Below are 22,721 nucleotides of genomic sequence, written 5' to 3' on the forward strand. Positions count from 1 at the left end.
GAGGGATTTAGTCATGTGGGTTCAAGAGAGTTAAGCAAAGACCTTTTTTTTTAATATTTCTTAACTCCCTGATAAATAGCGTCCATGGTTTTCTGGTGCATTAGTGGAGGATTCATATCAGCTGTTTTCACAGCTGTTCTTCTCGAAGCCTCGGTTTAGAGAAACGTGTTATATCCAAAAGCGAAATCTGAGTGTATTGTAATTGATTTTAGAGCTGCGGGGAAGCACCGATGCGGTCTTGTACTATAGAAATAAGGAACATGCATCAAAGAAATCTATACAGCAGCTGTTCAATGGCAGACTTTAATAAAGTGCTGTGTGAGAGGCAGAGGCCCAACAGTGAAGAAACACATAATTACAACATTAGAAATAATATAGGATAATTAGCAGTGAAATAAAACTAATTACAACTAGAGGCCAATTTGCTATGAGATCAGTAGTGTAAGGTAGTTACGACAGTCCCCAGTGCAGGTTATCGTGCACACATTGTCCGTCACATGATCACAGACTTGACATTGGAAAACATCAACATACATTTTACCCAGAAATCATCATTGTACTTCTGTATATAACAAAAATACAGAAGAAACCCAGAAATTAAGATATTATTTTTGAATTTAACAATTTTTATAGTAGATTTATAGTTATAAAATAAGCATCTATGGTTATTAATAAGTGGAGCCATGCTATTGACTATTTTATAAATAAAAAATAAACATGATGGTGATGGGTTTGCCTTCTTCAAGGGCATATAGCAAATGGCACTGTTTTTAATTTAATGAGTTCCTCTTTGAACACAGGCATATTTTAAAGGTGGCAGTCACTCACAAGGACCCATTCTCCACCCAGTGCATTGTTGGAGGGCCCACTCTCTCCACCCTGTTTTATCCTCATTCCTGCAAAGGCCAGTGGGACCCAAAATAGAGGCAAAGCAGGCTATTTTAGATTTGAAACATGATTGTTCATTCTTGTAAATCATGTGAAATTATAACAGTTGGTTGGCACATCAGCATATCCATCTCCAATTCAACTGAGCTCTGTAAAAACCCAGAAAGTGGACCTTGAGTTGTGATTGCATTTAAGATTTTGTCTCATTTAGCCTGATTAAGTCATGAAAACAGCACAAGGCATACAGTACATTCCAGCTGCCAGTTTTTGAGGTACACCCAACTAAAACTACTATTGGTGATACAAGATATTAAAGGTGTACTATGCAGGATTGTAGATAATTATTCGTAAAGACACTTGCCAGTGTGAATAAAAATGAAAGCCAAGACCAGATTCTCTCTCGTTCGGTGTTTCGCCTCACTACTGTGTCTCTTGGATGCCTTCTGCTTATGGTCTGGCACCTGGTCGCTACCTTTTTACAAAGCCCTGACCTTACATGACTGCTGTGGGGAAACACACACACTAACATCCCAAACACTGACAGTAAGAGGAACATAAGAAAATACAGGCCGAGGGCAGCGTCTCTACAGAAAAATACAGCACCACACACTTTTAGTGGGTCATAAGTGATTGAGAGGGACTTGTGAATGAGTCTGTACATTGTGTTTTGGGGAAAATCCTGCATTGATCGTAAGTGATTTTATACACAGATGTTTCTTAAGTGAAGCATACAACAGGAGAAAAAGTTGGATATTAGAAAGGAGTCCTGGGGTGTGACACACTAGACTCTAGATTGAGGATCTGAGCCAGTTATTCCCCTAAAATATCTAAGCTGCTCAGTCGAACACTTCTACTTTCTGCAAAGGTTTGTACTAGGAGATTTTCTGCATGTGATGTAAAAGAAAGGCACAAATTGAACAGGGTGGTAAGACCCCACAACATGCTACATTTTACTATAGCAGTAATGAGGTGTACAGTGAGGTGTGTATGTGCAGCTAGAGCAGTGTGAGTTTTTTGTTAAAGCTGATCTCACAGCTTCCATTAATAAAATATGCCCTTTGTGAAAGTTTTCCACGTCTAACAAAGTTCTTTTATAAATACAGATCATGCCATTGAGATTAAAACTGGCGTCACAGGAACTGCACTGTAATGATTTGTAAAGGGGACAAGCACCACTGGACATCTATACAGATGTTCATAGCAGCTGGTGAGGTGTCAATTTTGTTGAATACACAACCCGATGAAATAGGAAATGAGTCCAACATAAAAAACAATGCACTGGGGTGAAAACTGAGTAAATGTTTTGGGGTTTTTTCTTTACCCAAACGAACCACCTTGATAGATTTCCAAACTACAGGAGCCAAATTTCAGCGGATACGATCATACTTTGAATTCCCAGACATATCCACATTTTGCCTTTTGTTATTCAAAAATGTTTCACAGGGAAAACACTCCCTCATGATTCATGTCCCTGAACTTAAAACAAATCCCTCCATAGATTCTGAATTCCACCGGTGGTAAGTAGTCTTTCTCCCAAAGCCAAGTAGGCTTTTGCAATGTGGTCCCCGTTAGCTTCGTAGTCACTCTGTCAGATAATAAATCAATCTCAACTGCGCTGAATTCCTCCGTGGTTGCAACCTCTTCAACTTCTCCATCATCCACCAGCAACTGGTTGTGATGTGCTCTTCCTGAAGGCCAGACAGCACACACAACAGTTCATCCATTACTTACAGCATGTACTGAAGGATGAGAGGGCCAGACTGCACCACAAGAATCAGCTGCTCATCTAGTTTTGGGTTTTTGTGTGAGCTATATGCCATCTGCCAAATCCAGTACAGACTCTGGTGTTCCAGTTTATGAGGTAAAGATAATATGATAATATGTTTCATACAATGTCACTGAGTCTAATGGTGTGTTCATACTGTTTATCTGACTGGACTGTGGTCACAGTGGTGCACTAAATTTACTGGTGACAGGCTGTGGGTTGAGCTGTAGCACCCCCACCTGTTCAACTGGAGTAGCATGTTTTGGGAACAATTTGACCACCATGAACACCAAGTTGCACATATCTTAAAGCTGTTGTTGGTAACTTTTATCAGAAAAATAACTTCAAGAATCGAAATTCTGTTACTGCAAGTGTTTTCAAATGTTTTCAGAAACAGCGGTTCTCAACTGGTCCAGATAGCTCCTTAGGCATTAGTTCAAGGTCCACACAGGGATAAATTCAGCATCATACTTGCATTTGGCCACGTCGTCAAGTTTGCTAGACAGCTTGGCTGAATCCAAATGTCCACCCTCTGGACTTGTTGACTGAGCCCTTGTGAACTTCAGTTGTATGTAGTGTGACTGTAATATTTACTGTCATCACATAACGTCTGCAAGGGCAGAGACTGCAAGCTGCTGATAGACAGCCCTCCAGACTGTTTTATGCGTTGCTGTGGAAATGTGCAACTATTGCTGCTGTCACATTCATATATATGTCACAGAAGTTGATGAACAGTGCTGAACTCATCTGTTTCTGCAGATAACAAGATATGACTATACAAAAATGTATTCATACATCTCTATATAACAGGCTGCAGCGTTCAAAAACAGAAATGTTTGTAACTAAGGACAGAACTATAACTCAATAAATTGGATATAACTGACATTAGAAACCTTCTTTTGTTGTCTTTCAGCCAATTTTTAGCCTATTACACTACACAGCCTGATAGGCAATAATAAAATACTTTCTCAGTCCCTCTACAGCCTAGACTTATACATATCTCTGTATCATGATGTGGTTGAATATCATTTCTGGCCAAGTTACATTTTTAATAGACCTAACTATCATTAACTGTTTTACACATCCATAAGTCTGCACCCCAACCAGACTCTCTGGAAGTCTTCAGAAAGTCCGCTTGAGGCCCCTTGTGAACTGGATGAATTGTAGCTTTGGACAGCCCTGAGCACTCCCAGACTTCCCGGGAGTGCTTACGCAAAGGCTGCAAGTCTGCAAGTGTGGACATTTAGGCTGAATCCAAATGTCCGGACTTCATCGCACTTTTAGACTCGCGGACTTTGCGTAAGCACTCCCGGGAAGTCTGGGAGTGCTTAGGGCTGTCCAAAGCTACAATTCATCCAGTTCACGAGGGGCCTCATGCGGACTTTCTGCAGACTTCCAGAGAGTCGGCTTGGGGTGCAGACTTCAGCAGACTTTGTTAATTTAATAACCCACAATTCATTGCAATACAGATGTGATGTGGGTTTTTCATCTTCTTCTAACCGCTTCATCCTCTTGAGGGTCGCGGGGGATCAGCGCTACCTTGTTTGACAGTTTGACCACAGCTACCAGCAGTGACTGACTTGATTGACGGCTGGGTCAGAGACTCCTCAGCTCTGATTGGTTGTTTTCAGTGTGCCATGGTAGATTCTAGCGAATGCCATCAGAAGCAGTAGGAAGAGGAGGAGGGAATCAAATCATAATCAAGTGTAATAAGTTGCATTATTTTGATGAAACAGTTAAAATAGTTACATTACTCATTACATTTTAAACAGGGTAACTTGTAATCTGTAACTAATTACATTTTTAAAGTAGCCCTCCCAACTCTGACCATCTTCATATCCACAGCTCCCATATCTGCCAGACACTGTGTTTTTCCCCGAGGTATGCCAGCTGCAGATGATTTTAGTTTTGGACGTGATGCAACACAGACATACAACGTGTGGGACCAGCCTCTCATTGGGCCAAAATCCACCACAACAGACAATAGGCCCATTGTCACCGCAGACATTTCGACATGTCACAGCAGCACAAGAACAGGTGTTATAAATAACTTCAATAAATGATGCACTTGTGTTGTGTGTTGTAGCTCCAGGCCCCTCGTAATGAGCTGGCTCATTGGCATGGCTTTATTAATAAAAGAGAGCCGTCATTATTTATATCAGTTCATCTCTGTTTTCTCTACTGTGACAAGTATAAACATCTGCTGTGAAAAAAATTAAATGTCACAGACAGTTAAAAGAAAACAAGTAAAAAAACAACAGAGTCAACTGAACAGTTATTCATTAACTGTCCACATATGGAGAAATTTTTATAATTTAGGAAACTATTTGCTGGAGAAACTCAATACACAGCATGAGTGCTATGCTTTAATCATTGTAAATCTATACAATATTCTCAGATGTTGAATTGATAAGATGAGATGCCTCTATAAAGAGTCATGAGAAGTTTTCTTATAGATGTGGACGCTTATCAGACCCTCTGAAAACAAAGCGCATGAGATATTTGCCCGATGTGTCTTGATTTCTCACCATCTCAGCTACTTGTTGGTGAAGATTCTCACTCATCCAGGTCGATACGCTACAATACAGCACTTAAGGTCTCATCTATTGTGTTCTATTATTACATTACTGGAGAATATAGTCAGCAGATTAATCCATAATGAAAATAATAATAAGTTACATCATTTGAGACACTTTTGGTAGATTCCCAAGAAAACCTCCTAAAATTATTGTAGAACTTTTTATGTATCTATATATGTATATGTATGTATCTATGTATGCTATATTTCTATAAAGACAATAAGTTGCCAAGTAAAATACTGAAACCTCCTGAGACCCTGCATCCTCACATGAGGACATTACAACTTGGATTTGCAGCACCTGCATTTTGTTTAAGTTAAACCTGTTGTTATTGTTTGTGGACATTTTTTTGTGCCATCTAATAGTAGCAAAAGCACAGTTCACTAATCCTGTTGTTCCTAACCTTGGGGTCCCAACCACCATTAGGAGTCCCCAGAACTTCATGGGGTTTATGGGGTTCAAGACATCCTTAAAAAAGTAAAATAAAATAGGCCTTTTTCTCATTATTTCATGTATTTCTCTGAAGTAAACTGAATAAATTTGTTAATTTCAAAGGCTAGATATAAACTTAAGCCCCACGGGATAAGGGCATTGTGAAGACCTCAAGCTTTATTTGCAGAGCCTTTATTCTCTGCTCAACAGTGTCATCATGCATTTGTGAAGTACAAAGTTAAAACAATCAAAGTGTTTGAAGAACAATGGCCAAGTGTCAGGGAGAAGAAAATACTTAATTTGTCAAAAAAAAGAAGCCTATTAAAAAATCTTTTGGATATTTCACATTCAAAATTTGAGGAACCCAAGATATAAAACCTCTTTTGTCCCATTTTACTTGACTCTACCCTATGAATAAATTCTACAATTCTACAACAGTAAAATCCCATTTTTACATTCATGCATGCATAATAATAATCTAATGATATATAATACTATAACAGTCACAGGGGACATTTTGGTTTTGCTTTTTCTAAACTCACATGCTTTTACTTACTTTTACTTTTACTTGTAACAGACTAATTTGCAGAGTGGTACTAGTACTTTTACAGAAGTAAAGGATTTCAATAGGCTGTATCTTCCACCACCTTTTTTAAAGTCTTTATTGACAACACAGAAAATACAGAAACAAAGAACTCATTAATCAAGATCAAGATCTGGATTAACTTTATTGTCCTACAGAATGAGACATTTGTCTTGAGCCCTACACCCATACTGCAGCCATAGAAATACAACATAGTACATGGACAAATCAGCATTATACCCATTGTAGCAATTAGAAATATAGAAAAGATAAATAAATAAATAATATCTTACACTAAAAATACCTCTACAAAATGCAGATCAGCAAATCATCATAATCCAGTGCAAGATATGGTTTTATCTGCCATTGTTTAAAAGCTGTACTATAGCCAGAGGTGTGACTGAATTTTACAAACAACATCAGAACAAGGGAACCTTTAAATGAAAACATTAAACAGGGAGCACAGATAGATTATTTTGCAGCTTTCTTATTTTTTGTGTCAAAAATGGTTTTAATGTACTGTTTAATTTCATGTTCAAATGCTAAAAATAAAGGGTTAGAGTGGCTAAATTTGGATTTATGAGTAGCCTATGATACTTTGCCAGAATGATCATCAAATTGATTATATTGTTACTGTGAATACAAAACAGTATATTTTCCCAATTAGGAGAAAATTCAGAGTCAGTTTTATCAGCTACCAGGACACAGCTTTCTAAAATTGCTTAGTAGGATCACTGCCAAAAAAAGGTGTAGTGCAGCATGATTTATAGATACATTTCACCAAATTAACAGTTAACTCAAATGTCTTTCTTCAACATAAGAAGATAATGGCCTGCAGGATGATGTGTGTATTATTTTGAAGGACACTTCCCTTACTTTAGCAATAAGGAGGTATTTGTGTGGAAGATTAAAAATATTTCTCCAATTCAAGTCACTAACAAAGCAGCAGGAGCACTAATGACATATTTTTGATTTAATGAATGAATGTATGTTAGGGTTATAATTTGTTAGGGTACTAGTCAGGGGCTTGTGTCTCCAACACGTGGCCGACAGAGGTGACTGTGACCGAGTCATGAGCTGTGAGCGCCGCGGTGCAGCAGCGGCCCCCGGTGGTCAGACGCTGTAACTGCACCGTGTGCATGAGGACAGTCGAAGATGGCGACAGGAGTCCTTCACAGAGTCAGCGGTGGTCTGGGTCGGGCTAAAAGCAGGGCCCAGTCGGCCGGACAGCTCGTCGTATGGAGCAGGTGGGACAGTGTACAGTGTACATGTGGAGTTATCGTGTCTGTGGTGTCTGTAGTCCGCTGCTGTGTCTGTATTTCAGCAGGTTTGTGTGGTGGCTACGATGAGCTGGGGCTAGCTAGCCCGGTTACAGCTAGCCAGCCCTCAGTGGCCTTCAGCTGTGTCTCACAGCAGAGCTTCACCTTAAACACTTTGGTTTGACATGTTTAACTGTAAAGCTGCGTGTTTTTGAGGGTGGCGGTGAAAGAGTACAAGTTTCTGTCATCTTCTGTTACTGAGCATCCCAAATGTTCAAGGTCAATTTGGTTTGTTGTGTAAATGCGATGCTCATGTATTAAAGCAGTGTGTAATACTGAAGGATGCACAGTTAGCAGTGGAGCAGGAAGTGCTCACATCTGATAGGAGAAGCAGCAATACTACAGTGTAGAAATACTCTGTAAAAGTCATGCAGGTAACATTTTAATAGCATCAAGATACACTTGCCTTGTCTTGCCTCCAGTGTACTGACACATGAATAGACACAACAGCTGAGAACAAGGACAACACAGCTGGACAAATAAAGGTAAAACATACACAAATATGGAAAGAATAGATGAAAATATATATGTTATATAAGTATTTACAAAAAGCACCAATGCCCAACTATTAAAAAATTAAATGTCTACATCCAGTTCAAGTGTCCTGTAGGTTGTAAACTATACAGTTGGTGCAGAGACATTAATACCAAGTGTGTACACATGGGCTGGATGATTATGTACAGTGTGCTGTATACAGCTTGCAGGGTGTGTACTGACAGTGACAGGTGATATGTACAGTGAAATTATGATCAGAATAATGCAGATTTTTATATGATCAGATAATTATTGATGCTTTCATGTGAGCGTCACTTTAGTGTTGCAGCTAAATTTTTATTGCTTTATATGCTGCTGAGTAGCTTGTGTATTCTCCCAGGTATAAATATCCTATCTTATACTATTATATCATAACACATTATATTTTATGTGTTATATACACATTACACATGCTTATACTATGTAATTCTTTTGTCTGTCATTATATAATTATACTATGTGGTATAATTAGATATATCGGCCCGTATACATGTACATGAACACATCCTTTACATTAATACCGTGTAAGTTCCTGTGCGGTTTCCTACTGTGCTATATTTAACCACTTAGTGTGCAATAAGATTTATATATTTATATTTTTCTAGTAAAATAACTACACTACATTTCGGTTATCTCATGCAACTATCAATCACATACACTCTCTGTATAAGTGAACTGTGTGTAAAGCATTGATGGATTTATATCATTTTATTTTACTTGTATTTTGTTTGTATTTTTATCGTATTTTTAACTTTATTTAGCACTCAACCACTTTTTTTTTTTGCTGTTGAGTTGGGTTGCTGTAACGTGTGAATTTCCCTGGTGTGAGATAAATTTATCTTACCTTAAGAATACATCATATTTGTCCATTATATCTTGTATTATTTATCTGAATCTGTAACGTAACTAGTAACTAAAAACTTAAAGTATCTTAATTAATTGGAGTAAAAAGTACAACATCAGTATTTGCCTTTGAATTGTAGTAGAGTAAAATAATAATGTAGCAGAAATGGAAATGCCTCAAAACTGTACCTGAGTAAATGTGTTAAATTAATTTCCACCACAGACTGTGGGATGCTGTGACCTGCTGGATCACAGTGTGTAAACTAAACACATCAGAGGTGCTGAGATTTCAAGCCTAGTCTGTATTTTGACTGAAGTATTGTAAAATCTTTCTGCACAGTGACTGCTACAAATCTGAAATGAAGTGTTATTATATTTTCTATCAGTGTAGCTTGCAGGCACATGTAAGTCATTCCGCTTGAGTGCAAATCTAACATCTGATCAGAAATCAAGATTAGGAAACCAGTCTTGCTGCAGATTCACACTGGTCTCACCCATCCAGTTGTTGTTCATTGTGACTCGTGTGTGTTTGCAGGGGATTTGCAGCATCAAGCAGCAGAAACGGAAAGGACAGCTGGTTCAAGTCACTGTTTGTGAGGAAAGTTGATCCCAGGAAAGACACACATGCCAACCTACTGACCAAAAATGAGGAAAATAACCTGTACAAAATTCAGTGTAAGTTCACGTCACAGTATCTGTACTTCAAAATAAACAATTTATCCTAAAGCAGTGATGACCTTGTTCTGAAGTATGACCTTCTTTTTCAGTCCATAATGTCAAGCCAGAGTGCCTGGATGCATACAACAAACTGTGGTGAGTGTTATTTAATATCACTGTCTAAGCTGCACACTGTTATCAGCTTGTACTTAAGCAACAGTAGTAGCAGTTGTAGTAATATGAGACCAGGACAGCCTAGTACGCAGTTGTAAAAACATCTCTGAGCAGTCTATTCCTGTGAGGTGATTGACAAGCTGGCATGACTTCAGTCCTCCACAGACTAACCTCTCTCATACCTAAGATGACTGGAGGCTGTCTACTGCCATTTGAGGACTATATTTGGTCTTGCAACATTAGACAGACGACACGTGACCAGAAAAACATGTGATTGTTTCTGCATTTTGTGGTATGAAGTGGATTTTGCCTTAAGGAGACTTGACTGCTAATTAAAATCAAATGCACTTGTGGTTAAACTGGATTTCAGTGTTTGTCTCATTTTGTCATTCATCACAGCGAGGATGTTTTGCCCTCCATCCATGCTGATAAGTACTACCCCTGTGAGCTGGTGGGCACCTGGAATACCTGGTATGGAGAACAAGACCAGGCTGGTAGGATTACTAATATCAACACACAGACATCTGCAGTGTGGCAGGTCTGCAGTCTGCACAGGTTGCAAATCAGCAGGCATGTTACACTACATACGACTTGCATGCACATATACCAACCTAGGGAAGCTATTGTACTACCTATATATGAGCATACCTGTTTTCCAGGGTCAGTCATTTTATTCTTCTCACTCCACAACTACATTATATTGCATGAGTTGTTAGTAGCACAATGCAATATTGACCTAGAAGGGCACTTGGAGATCTCAGACCTCTGCTAAGGCTAATAGTCCAGTCTTCTATGATGGGCAAATCTGCAAACTCAATTTTTATGTCTGGGTAAATGTTCAAAATTGTTAGAATTATGCCAAACTCTGGGCTGTCCTGAATGCCAGTTTTTGGGCATCAAAGCTTCAGCTTCAGTGAAATATTGTGGCGGGATTAATGAGAGACGAGGACATTAGCCACATCTCTTGAAACATCAGTTTTTAGTCGATGCACCCAAAAGAAAGTCACAGTTAGCCACATTGTTAGCATGCAAGTTGCAGTAACATTAGCCATAATAGCTACGTAGAAAATGGAGTACTTTGCAGGACAGGTGAGATGTCACTTTGAGATTTCAGGTGACTTTGCCAAGCTTGTTGTAGGTTTGTGATGTGCCAGTTTCCTTTGGCATGTCTGGCACTCGAATTTTTGGAGGTCATCTTGATTAATTTTTAAACGGTTCTTGACGCTTACCTTTTCGATAACGTGCTGGCGCATGTGTAGGCCTGTCACGTGACTGTTTCAGTTTCAGTAATGCTGGACTGCTGGTGACTAAGGTTAGATAAGAGCGAGCCAGAGTCACAAAACTATCACCAAGTTTAAATGTCTTCGTCTGAGATTAACTCATAATAATTAACGTTGTTGCATAATAAATGTTGGATTACTATTTCTTAATTCATGGGCTATTTGGGATTTTTGGGGTAATGTGTATTTATGCGTTCGAGTCAGCACTACTAGCTGAAGCCTCATCATCTCAGCTGTGCATGTATCATGTACATTGTAAATTTGAAATGTTTCACATGCTTGAAACTTATTTGTGAAAACCAGAAAACACTTTATTATCACGTACATATGTACAGTTATCAAATGCTTAGTCTAAAACGACATGATATATGTATATTTATGTTTTAAAAGCAACATCTTAGATTGAGGAGCATTGTTACAATTGTACCTGTTCTCCCATGAAACCACCACCCCGATGGGTTCGTAGTTTGAGCAGCTACATGTGTGGGGCCACCCCAGAGGATTACTGGTGCCTGTAAATGTGGATTGTGATATAGAGTCATTGTTGGCTATGTTTTGTCAATTTTAAACGTCACAACTGTCTAGTGGATATTTCGATGTATGGCATTTATTCCACCAACACCAGATGCCTTATCTCGCATCGTTAACTAAAGAGAAAAATAATTTATGCATCTGTAAAGTGATGCAAATTGTCTTCAAAGTTTAATAGGTTCTTCCTCGGCCAGTGTGACACACTTCCACCAACTTTCATTAAAATTGGGCCAGTGTGTTTTCTGTATTCCTGTAGAGAAACAAACACTTACTTATCCATTAACTTATCCATTAAATCGTGTATCAAAGACAAATAACTCCGTCTCATTGCCTGATATGACCTGTGCAGACTAATGGACTCTTTGTGAGGAGAATTTCGTGTCGTCATACCAGCTAATGGTCAATTATCAGGATGCAGTTTATCTAACGGGGCATTTTTACAAAGACATACACAATACAATATATATTGATCCAACCCTTTCACAAAGGGAGAAGAATTTTGTTAAGGCTTTTATGTCGTAGGGTTTGAAGAATGTTTTTTATCATATTATTTAGTGATTCTCCTTTGAATCAGTCGACCTTTCTGTAGTTTGTGTGATTTTTACATGCATGATAAATGTGTTTCCCTTTCCCCAGTTCATCTGTGGCGTTACAGAGGTGGATACCCGGCTCTAACAGAGGTGATGAACAAGCTCAAGCAGAACAAGGTAAAGACTCCTTCAGATGTTTGTGTCTCCCCTGTTTAGTGCTTTAGCGGTGTGCAAATGACAGATTACAGCCATCAGTGGAAGTAAAGCGTATTGATTGGTGTCCGTCCGTTGGCAGGAGTTCACAGCGTACAGGAAGGAGCGGGGTAAGATGCTGATGTCTCGCAGAAATCAGCTCCTGCTGGAGTTCAGCTTCTGGAACGAGCCGGTGCCCCGAGAGGGCCCCAACATCTACGAGCTCAGGTCCTACCAGCTCAGGGTGGGTAACAGACTGCAGAGTTTCTCTCATCATTAGCAGTGCTGTGGAGGTTTGTGATAGAGTGAGTTTGAAAGTGTGAGCTCAGCCTGACCTGATGTCATAATATTTAAATAGCCCAAAATCACAAATCACAAAACAGAGCAGTGAGCCTTCCTCCAGGCACAGACGTGTGATACGATGGCTGTTGTGTGTACAGAGTCGACAGAAAAAAAAAAACAATAGTTTTTGTTAAACACTGCAAAATTCCTTTTCAGCGAAAGAAAAAAGCTTTGTGTTGGTTAGGCTGCATTCACAACAAATCAGGCTTTGCTGTGACAACACCACTCCTCCCAGTCATTTGAAGGTGGGTAGTGCGTTGAGGCTGCGATAGTGGGGCTGCAGGGGATGCCAAAACAAAAAATTCACGTAACCACTGATCAGACTAGAAGACTTTTTTCTATAGTTCAATATTATTGTCAGTAAAAGAAATAATAAAGTTACCAATGTATTACCAGTGTGTATCACCATTTGTGTACTATCCTATAAAAAAGAGTACTGCCTATGTTTGAGTGTGCACGCACGTGTGTCGTGTGGCAGTAAAGATATGACAGTGGTGATAATGCAAAGAAGTTCTGCACACTTAGTCAACATAAACAAACTTGCTGAGATCGGGAAGTTGGCTTTCTATAATTTGTCTCCACCCTCATCTCTGCCACAGATGCACCATTTCAGTGACACTCCCACAACACAGCATAACCCTGCAGCTAAACGCCCCAGCCACACGCCGCAATGCCTTCAGGCCTGAACACACCGAACCAACATCAAAGAACTAGTAGCAATAATTTGCAAGTATTTCAGCATCTCACGTCGCTCGTGCCAAAAACTTGCACTTGAACACACGACAGAGACTACAGCCCACAGCCAACCAGCATGCACGTTCTGCGCCTGTGTGAGAGGAAATTACTCTCCATACCAGCAGGTGGTGGTCGTCTGTATTCGTCATTCAAAAAGGGAAATTGGAAGACCGTCTTGACGCTAATTAGCACATTAACAACAGAACCTGATGTTGAAAGAACAAAGGATGTTTACCGCCAGCAAACAAAACCACAAACAATTACGGAGCGTCTCTGCTAAAGAGCTCAATTTCTAAAACAAACACTGATATCTGATATAACCATTTTGTTTGATGTCCTTTTGAATTTAGTCTTCTCTTTGTCTTCCTCACTTCTTCGTCTCTTCTCGTGCGCTGAGTTGAGCTGGCAGTCAGAGTGATTTCTTCTCACCAATGGGCTCCGCTGTCTCTGATGCAGAATTGATGCAAAATGCTGAATCTGCTGGAAAAGAGCCAACAAGGGCCAACTAGTGCTAACACTGCAGGACGTACCACAAAAACTAGGGGGGCGACACTTACCAATGGCCCAACATTAACCGATTGCAGACCGTCAGCTGTTTGTCAGGTCCGTTAGTCTGGATAACAGGACCTCAGCTCTGAACTAACTTTTCTTTATGGCATAAATGACTAATAACCAGTATGTTTTATACATTTTTGTGCAGGGAAAGTCCTCCATTATCACCACTAGTGGCTATCACAGTACAAATAAGGTCTTATTTTGCTAACTTCTGCAGCAGCCGGGGCTTCAGGGCTGTAGGTCACCTCCGCAGGAGTTGTCTCAGAAAGGGACGACGTTACTCTTTCACTTTTCATAGCTTGTGTTTTCTTTATTTAAAGTGATGATCTCCAAGTCAAAAGCGTTGCTTCCGTGACCTCTAAATTACCTCCGCACTCACAAAGCCACTGCACAACATGTATTGGCCCTGTGTCTTCAGGATGAGAGCGGTGCTCAGCCACCATTTGTGCTATTGTGCAATGCAGCTGCTCAATGGTTAAATTAAAAGCAGTCTTAGTCCTGCGTAATACTCGATATACACAACACCCTGCAGATTAAGTCGTTCTTTCTGATCTGACAGGAAAAACCGCCTCTAGATCCGCACTCTCTGTGACATGTGATGAATGCACGCTATTATCCCTCATCACTGACTGGGATTACTTCTCAAAACGCAGCAGGGCGTTTGTTGTCTTAAACACCAGAGAATGATTGAAGAAGCCTCTGGGCGTAGTTGTTATTGCAGCTTGTCTTCCCAATGACAGAATACCTGTGTTACGTCTTCACCATTTATTTACCATAATGTGTTTGCTCTGGAAAGAAGAGGAAGGTGTGATATCAATCTACAGATTGGAAAGCTGATCTAATGTAATGAAGAATATTGTGTTTTCTTTCTTCCAGCCAGGAACCATGATCGAGTGGGGTAATTACTGGTAAGGCAGCCTGAATACATTTGATTCACTGAAGTGTAGTTACAGAACAGTTGCACTACATGAAACCTTCCTCACCACGCTGTCATTAATGAGAGCTGTCCCACAGGGAGGCACTATTTTGAAGCTGAACTGTCATGCTCTCGAGCCAAGACTCAAATTTAAGTGGAATATTATGTACACTACAAATGTGTGTACATAATAGTTCAGAATAACGACCCATTAGTTGAGCTGACAGGACAACATTTGTCATTTTTTTTACAGTGTGGTTGATTGCAATTTATTTAAACAAAGATACGAGCTTTCTGCACACATTCTAGTTTTCTGTGTTTTGTTTTTTTCTCTGATTCTCATGTATTGGATTTATGTGTTGGTCTTTGTGCTTATCTGACTGTTTTGTTGTTCTCAGTTGTTTCTAAATCCTCTGGATTACATTTCACAACTTGTTTTGCATCTTTATGAGAGACATGGGCTGTAACAGATAACTCTAGTGTTACTGAGATGTCATTATACGGTGTTGGAGAAATCATTTGTGTGGGTTTAATGAAGCATGCCGGCACACTGGTGAACTTACAGACACAGACGACTGGATCCAAGCCAGTGAGCTGACACAAATGGAAAGGGAGCATTTATATACAAGCCTTCACTAAAGCCCCTCCAGGACGTTGCAATGTTGTGATTGCAACAATAAATGCAAATTCAACCAATGCACAACCTTTCAATTTTGTCCAATAATGGTAACATTTCCGAAAGTTTCACCAGTCCTACCTGTCAGCACATACTGTGCCGAACTCACTTCCTTGTTTCTATTGTGACAATGCAGACCAGAGGTCTCATTTATAAACATTGCGTACGAACGAAATGAGGCCTGAAAGAGGCGTACGCCATTTCCCATGTAAAAGTTGTGGTTTATAAAAACAGACTTGATGGGAGTAACTTTGACCCATGCTTACCAACATTTTGGAGATGGGAAATTGGCAACACAGATGGTGAGGTGGAAGGGTGATTGTAGAAACTGCTGAGTATTTTTTAGGGCACGCCATTTTTGGCTTTTGTCCATACATACATTTTTAGTATGAATCCTAAGTACTGTTTTATAAATGACATCCCTGGCCCCCAGAAAGTGCAATAAGCTTTGAAGCCAGTTTTGTAGCAGCCAAACAGTGTAATTACAACCCCCCAGTCCGTCACATGATGCCACTGGGCGTAAAAAGACTATTTCCCTAGATTCACACTGGGAAAGGGACATCTGTAAATCAGTGGATACATTTTTTAATGCCACAACCCCCGATAAATGTCTCATTTTATTGTTAAGATTTAATCTATTCAATCCGCTAAAATTTGGAAAGTGTACAAGAGCCGCAAGATTAAATAATTTTATCCCCATTTAAGTTAGTGATGCGCTAAACTGGAAGTAGTCAGCTTGGCCAGCGAAGGTCTCTAGTGCAGTGCTTCCCAACTGGTGGGTCGTGGCTCAAAAGTAGGTCGCGGACCCATTCCGAATGGACCGCAGGTGACTCGTAAAATGTTTCAAGTTTGTAAAATAAAGAAAAAAACACCCTTTATTTTTTATTACAGTAAATTATCAGCACAGAGCTTTTATTATGAAGTTCTATTTCTGTTGTAGAGTGAGTGACTGACACACAGCTACTTGACAGAGATAGCAACCTCTCCCAATGACATGGCCAAACACAAGTATGACACTGAATGTATTAAACTTTGGGGCCTCGAACTAATGACTAAGGAGAAATCTGAACCCTGTGGCAGTTGGGAACCACTGCTCTAGTGCTCTTGCTCCATGGGCCCAATCATGCGGAACCAGCGCCGATCATCTGCGAAATTTAATTCAGATGTTAAGAACAAAAGCGGAGTAAACTGTTTGGTACCACATGCAGCGTCATGGTGTAACACAAACAACATCGATTGACAAAAACTTTTCTATTGTAAAAAAAAAAACAAATCTGAAGAATGACTAAAACACTTGTGCAACAGACAAGAGAAATCACCTTGGTAGAGGCTGTTGCCTCCACATCTAGATCTAGTTTCTACTTGCTGACTAAACTGTGCAAGTAGAGAATTATGCATGCTAAAAGAATCAAGGTGAGTTAGATTAAATGTGCATGGTTGGTGGTAATGTTAGTGTAGTATAAATCACAAACTCAACAACAGTGCGGCTTTGTTCTCACAGGAACAAGTTGCCTCTGATTTTTAATGAATTATACAAAAAAATGCAACTATTCTTGCAGTTTTCCCCTGCTCCCACAACATAGTAACAAAAAATCAGGCATTTTAGGCCGCAACAATCACAGAAAAGCCCTCTAAGTCCTGCAGGCAGTGTGTATACAGTAAAATCAAAGCAGTGATTAGGCAGTGTGTAAATAGTAGTGTAGGGACAAAGGCAGTGATTACAGGGAATGCAAGTACAAATGGTAACAAAAGGCAGGAAGAGGGCATTTGTATTCAGACCTGAAGGGGACACCCACACACTATCAGACAGTATGTAAACAGCAGGAAGTGGGGCATTAATCATTCAAAGCAGGAAAGACACACAATTGGGATATTGTGGATAAAGAGGCCAATCCAGTGGGGGGTGGACGCTGATGTCTGCACTGCCAAAATGTGCATTCCTTCCTCAACTGTCAACTGTATCTTTGTTCAGTTACCACATTTATGGTCATTTGTAGTTGATTTTAAATGTAAATATATCTGAAAATACTTGAATGTCGAGGTTCAAGGTTATCTTTATTTTCCATCTTGGGGAAATTTGTCTTGCAGCCAGGGTTAACATAAAAACTTAAAACAGAATATAAAGAAAATTGTCAGTGACACATGAACAGAAAAATGAACAGAGCTAGAGCAGGGAAATGAAAATTCATACCATATAAAGAAGGATACACATGTACACAAGTGCAAAGGAATCTCTCTTACCCCAGAAGACCAAAGCTTAAATCCTTTTGGCCGCATTTTGACACCCTCTCTGGGGTTCTTAAGATTCCTTAAACCCATGTCTCCTAACTAGCTTTGTGTCCTCTTGAGGGCAGGCTAACTAAATACCAAGTTGATTTTTGTTGCGTTTGCTACCCTCATAGCCAAACGGCACAATTTGCTACAGTGGAGGAGCCCTAGCCCCCCTGGCACAACTTCTGGGTTAAAGGATTTAATGTCTTTTCTCCAACTAGATTGCACAAAGCGTGGGACTCCTTTCTCTCCTATGATAACTCTCTGCCTCGGACAGACTATTAATTTGCTCAAGAGTGCAAAGGAAGTGCGAGAAATACAGTCAGGGTGTGGCAGAAGCTCAGACCAGAGGGACCTGGGTTGGGAACCTGAGGTTGTTGGTTTGAGTCTCTGTCCAGACCTAATATGCAGTGTGGACTGGTAGCTGGAGAGGCACCAGCTTACCTCCCGAACTTCCAGCTGCTCAGGGCGCCTGTCCATGGGCAGCCATCTCACTCTGACATCTCTCCCTTTAATCCATGTATCCTGTTTGTGCATGTGCGTGTATTTCGGGCCTGTGTACATGACAACAGAGTGAAAAAAATTCAATTTCCCCTCGGGGATTAATAAAGTACATCTTCTTCCTCTATTAAGCATATCAATAGCACCGGGGATGACGTCCAAAGGGCAAAAGCTTTAACTCATCCACGAGTCCAATATATCATCCAGGCTTTCTGCTTTGAGGCTTCACGTTGCCCTTCTTCCTAAAAGCAGACATGATTTAAATAATCATAGGGGAAAAAAAACCTTTGATGAAAAGATCATGTTAGGGCATGGTCACTTTTTCCTAAAGCGACTACTCTATTCTTACATTTGCATTCATGCTGACTTTAACCAGCCTGTATTGAACAAACCTCTATAGTCCAGTGCGTTGTGCCAACAAAGCAATTTAAAGTCATTTTAATATAATTTGTGTAGCCAAAGGCTTTAACTTGCCCCTCAAGTTACAACAACATGAGCTGAAGCTTTATAGTTCTGCATCCAGACCGTGATTATGATTTTAATAAGTACATATTTGCTTTGGGGGGAAAATATAATAAATTTAAAACATTCCACTTACACAAGTCTGCTCGTTTCACATGGACTTGGCCAGCACTTAGCTTCATAAACATGTATACAGTAAGTAATGGCGTCACATCTTATGGTTGGACGTGATGTTGCAATGGATAATAACAGCTGTGTCAGACCAGTGGCGTTTAGCTTACGTTACCAGAACAGACTAAATACCCGATTGTGTAAATTAAAAACAGTCCAGGATAAATTCAGAGATGATGTTGAAATCCTTGTTTGAAGGCTCGTCAAATATCTCGTGTGCAGGTTTGGACTCGTTATGCCAGATGAAAGCTTGGTGGTTTTTGGCCTGTGTCGTGACTGGAGTTTTTCTTGTTCGCAGGGCCAGAGCCATCGGATACCGCCAGCACAACAGAGAAGCTGTGGGAGGGTTTTTCTCACAGATCGGCAACCTCTATATGGTCCATCACCTCTGGGGTACGGTCATATATCAGCTCTGTGGAAAATACTGACAGCATCAGCATGTAGATACTTGTGCTAGGGCTGAAATCATTCATTGCTCTAGTTAAGTTAGAGGATGCTAAAACCTTCTTTTTTATTTGAATTTCATGATGTAGATGAGTCTTTGCCAGCATTGGCCTTGCAAGGTTCAGGTCTAATTTAAAGGAGTAGATGACCTTTTAAATTTGGCAAGAAATGTCAATATGAGCACTAGTATTGATGTGTTTCATTCAGATCAGTTATACAATGTAATTTACAGCTCTAAAATATGTGTGCAGTATCCTATAAGTCATTTAAGAAGCAAAACACCTACAGATTTGCGGCTTCCAGTTTCTACAGAAGATTTCCTCCGTTTGTTGTAAATATATTTGAGTTTTGAACTGTTTAAGCAAAACAAGCTATTTTAAAGTTGTCACCTTGGTCATTTTTCATTACTTTATGAACTTACAGCTGCATTTATTGATATTTTTACACAAACAATAGATCAAATGACTATGTGTAATTTGATTTGCGTGACTCATAGTGACATGACACATAATTATCAGTTCTACTCAGCTCTTCAGGGCATTTTTGCACTTTCAGCTCTTTGTTTTGGTTTTCTGGTTCACAGACTTGTTATGGTTCAGTCTCACAGCTCCAATCTGCTTTTCCAGCAGCAGCTGACACCTATTATGTGTGAGAACACTCTAAGGCTACATCCACACTAATACTTTTCTGTTTTAAAAACGCATGACTATTGCTATGTTAACCCCTAATGTCAACACTGCTCTTTTGTAATTTTGGAATCCATGAAACGGAGACCTTTGAAAATGCTGCTGACCTGTTTTAATTTGAGGGACTTTTGGAGTCAATGACACAGACATCCAAGTTTGCTTCCCACTTGGGTCTTATCAGCCATTAAGTGTCGAGACAAAACATAGATCGCTAGCTCTACATACCTTTCGTAGTGTTATCCTTTTGTGGGCACTGCTTTCCCATTGCAGTGGCTTCCTCCGGCGATTGATACCGCTCCTAGTACCACTCTGTTATGCCATATTTGCTTTGTAATGACTGTCAATCTGTTTTCCACCGCCTTGACCACCTTATACTCATGTGTTATTTTCAGTAACAGTTCCACAACATCTTCAGTCCAAGTAAAGAAATACTTGGTCTCACTTTTTGTCAATTATGTAGTATTTTCTGTAACTAAACAGCCAATGGCAGAATAGACAATCAAATAGACAGCCAGCTTCCTCTTATCACTGGCACGCGCAGGCCCAGTGTACATAAATTGTCGTATAATATGCGTTTCCTGGTGTGTTATTAAGGACCAAGATTACTTCTGAAATAGTGCTAAAACAATCTTGTGTACGAAGATTTTTTTTTTTTTTCATTTTAAAATGTTGCAGAACAACCAGCTCCACCCAGCTTGGTCTTGGCAAGTGGAAACATTACTAAATCCAGACTGGTAGAAAAAGATTTCTGCACATGTATAATGATGATGTATGTATGCTCTGATGAAGGTCTAAAAGGCCGAGAGCTCAACAATAAAGTGAAACACTGCATAGATGTAAATGTGCGGAAATCTACTGCTACCAGTCTGTCATTTTAAAATAAAAATGTATTAGTGTGGATGTGGCCTGATAAACTGACTGCCTGCCCGTCACCAAACAGCAGGTAAAGTTAGCGACTAGCTGGTGAACATTTAGCAGCTAGAGAAATAGCTTTTTCCCTCAGGAGCTGGTGGAGACCAAAATAGAGCTAAAAGAACAATGACTATTGGACTTATTTTTCTTGAGTGGACACAAACTTCACTCCAAATGAATGCTCGTGATGTGCATTGTTTGCCAAAACGGTCACCTCAACAATCAAATTTCAAACATTTTCAATGCTTTTTAAGGTGATAATCACCTGGTGTTACAGCTGAATTCCACTGCACCAAGAAGCCAGAAAAATAAGTTATTAGAACTTTGATTAATCTATGATACATTGATTGTTATTTGCAGCCCTAAGTTAAGCAAACTTTAAATTAAGCTGACTTTTAGTGCGATGATCCCATTTACTATAAGCCATGTTATAATGTGTGGTTTATTGATTGCAGCTTACAAAGACCTTCAGTCCAGAGAAGACACAAGGAATGGTGCCTGGCAGCAGGAGGGCTGGGATGAGGTGGTGTATTACACAGGTGAGTTTTCTAAACATAATGTGGTGGCCGACACCCAAAGCTGTGTGACTGAAAACTTTCAAAAGCTTGTCTTTGAGTAACAACATATTGAACTTTAAGAGCTTGCTGACCTGAACAATATCAGAGGGACTCTGACCTATGAGGACATTGACTCATCTCTCTTTTCACCTTTCTCCAGTTCCTCTCATTCAACATATGGATTCCAGGATCATGATCCCGACAAAGGCTTCCCCACTGAAGTGAACGAGAGCCGAGCTGGAGGCTGAAACAGAGTGGCACCCCTTGTGAATGTTACATCCCTCCAGAGCATCACTATCATGGTTTCAACTTCCTGTCAGTGCTGCCAAACAACATCCCTTCTGTTTTCTTGTCCTTGCGTCACGACTTCCAAGATGTCACCAGGACAGAGGAGGCAACAATGCCTACCATGTATAAATATATTAAAATAGTCAATATCAGTTACAGGCCTTGGCAATGCACAACTTCTTTTTGGGTTCTGGAACAGGACAAGTAAATTTGGCCAATTTAAACCGCCTCGATGGTCGTCTGGTGCCACATTAACACTGGTCCACAGAGAGTTAATCTCGAACCAAAGTTACTTGAAAAGACAAGCAGCTGTGTCTAAGTGTTAGAGCATATAGGAGGAATAGTGCTGCTGACGTACTCCGCACAATGCAGCAGCTTTTTATTTATTTATTGTAAATTTGGAACACATATGTCATAAGTGTGCTGAGGAGGAGCACTTTGATGCAAGCCATGCCATAGCTGAGTGAAGTGAGAGAACGCATCTGTATATTCATGAATACTGTAGACCATAAAGTGGTATATAATGTAAACCTCATTTTATATTTGACTGAGTTCAACATTTTTTGGCAAACTGCTCCGTTCAGTTGCTTTTTCTTGACGTTCCTGGGTTCCCCGTCATGGTATTGTTACGGTTTCATGGTGCTGTGTGTGTATCTATGGCTTCTACCTTTTCTTTTCTTGTAAAGACAGCATGCCTGGTTTTGAAAACAGGTTTTTATCCAACAAGACAAATGTTATCTATCAGTGGCTGAGTGATCCGGCTGCTGCATACTGTAATATCAGATTTTAATGTTAAAGGAAGCATGTTTATCTTGTCGTTTTGTTCTTCAGTTCAGAGGGGAGCAGTGGATAGTAAGGACAAGTACGCCAACACAGAATAAAGCGGTTCAGACAACAT

The 22,721-nt window shown here is 39.9% G+C and overlaps 1 protein-coding gene across 1 annotated transcript; it reads left to right on the top strand.

Moving 5' to 3' along the window:
• Nucleotides 1-7,351: 7,351 nt before the first annotated feature.
• Nucleotides 7,352-22,720, top strand: LOC125888831 (protein NipSnap homolog 2-like). The gene is made up of 10 exons (XM_049576451.1): nt 7,352-7,494; nt 9,479-9,618; nt 9,711-9,756; nt 10,174-10,268; nt 12,222-12,292; nt 12,411-12,551; nt 14,816-14,847; nt 19,235-19,329; nt 21,434-21,517; nt 21,696-22,720. The coding sequence occupies exons 1-10, from the start codon at nt 7,403-7,405 to the stop codon at nt 21,758-21,760; spliced, it is 861 nt and encodes a 286-aa protein (XP_049432408.1). The 5' UTR covers nt 7,352-7,402; the 3' UTR covers nt 21,761-22,720.
• Nucleotide 22,721: the final 1 nt, after the last annotated feature.

Source organism: Epinephelus fuscoguttatus, linkage group LG5 (assembly GCF_011397635.1).
Source record: "Epinephelus fuscoguttatus linkage group LG5, E.fuscoguttatus.final_Chr_v1".
Lineage (NCBI taxonomy): Eukaryota > Metazoa > Chordata > Actinopteri > Perciformes > Serranidae > Epinephelus > Epinephelus fuscoguttatus.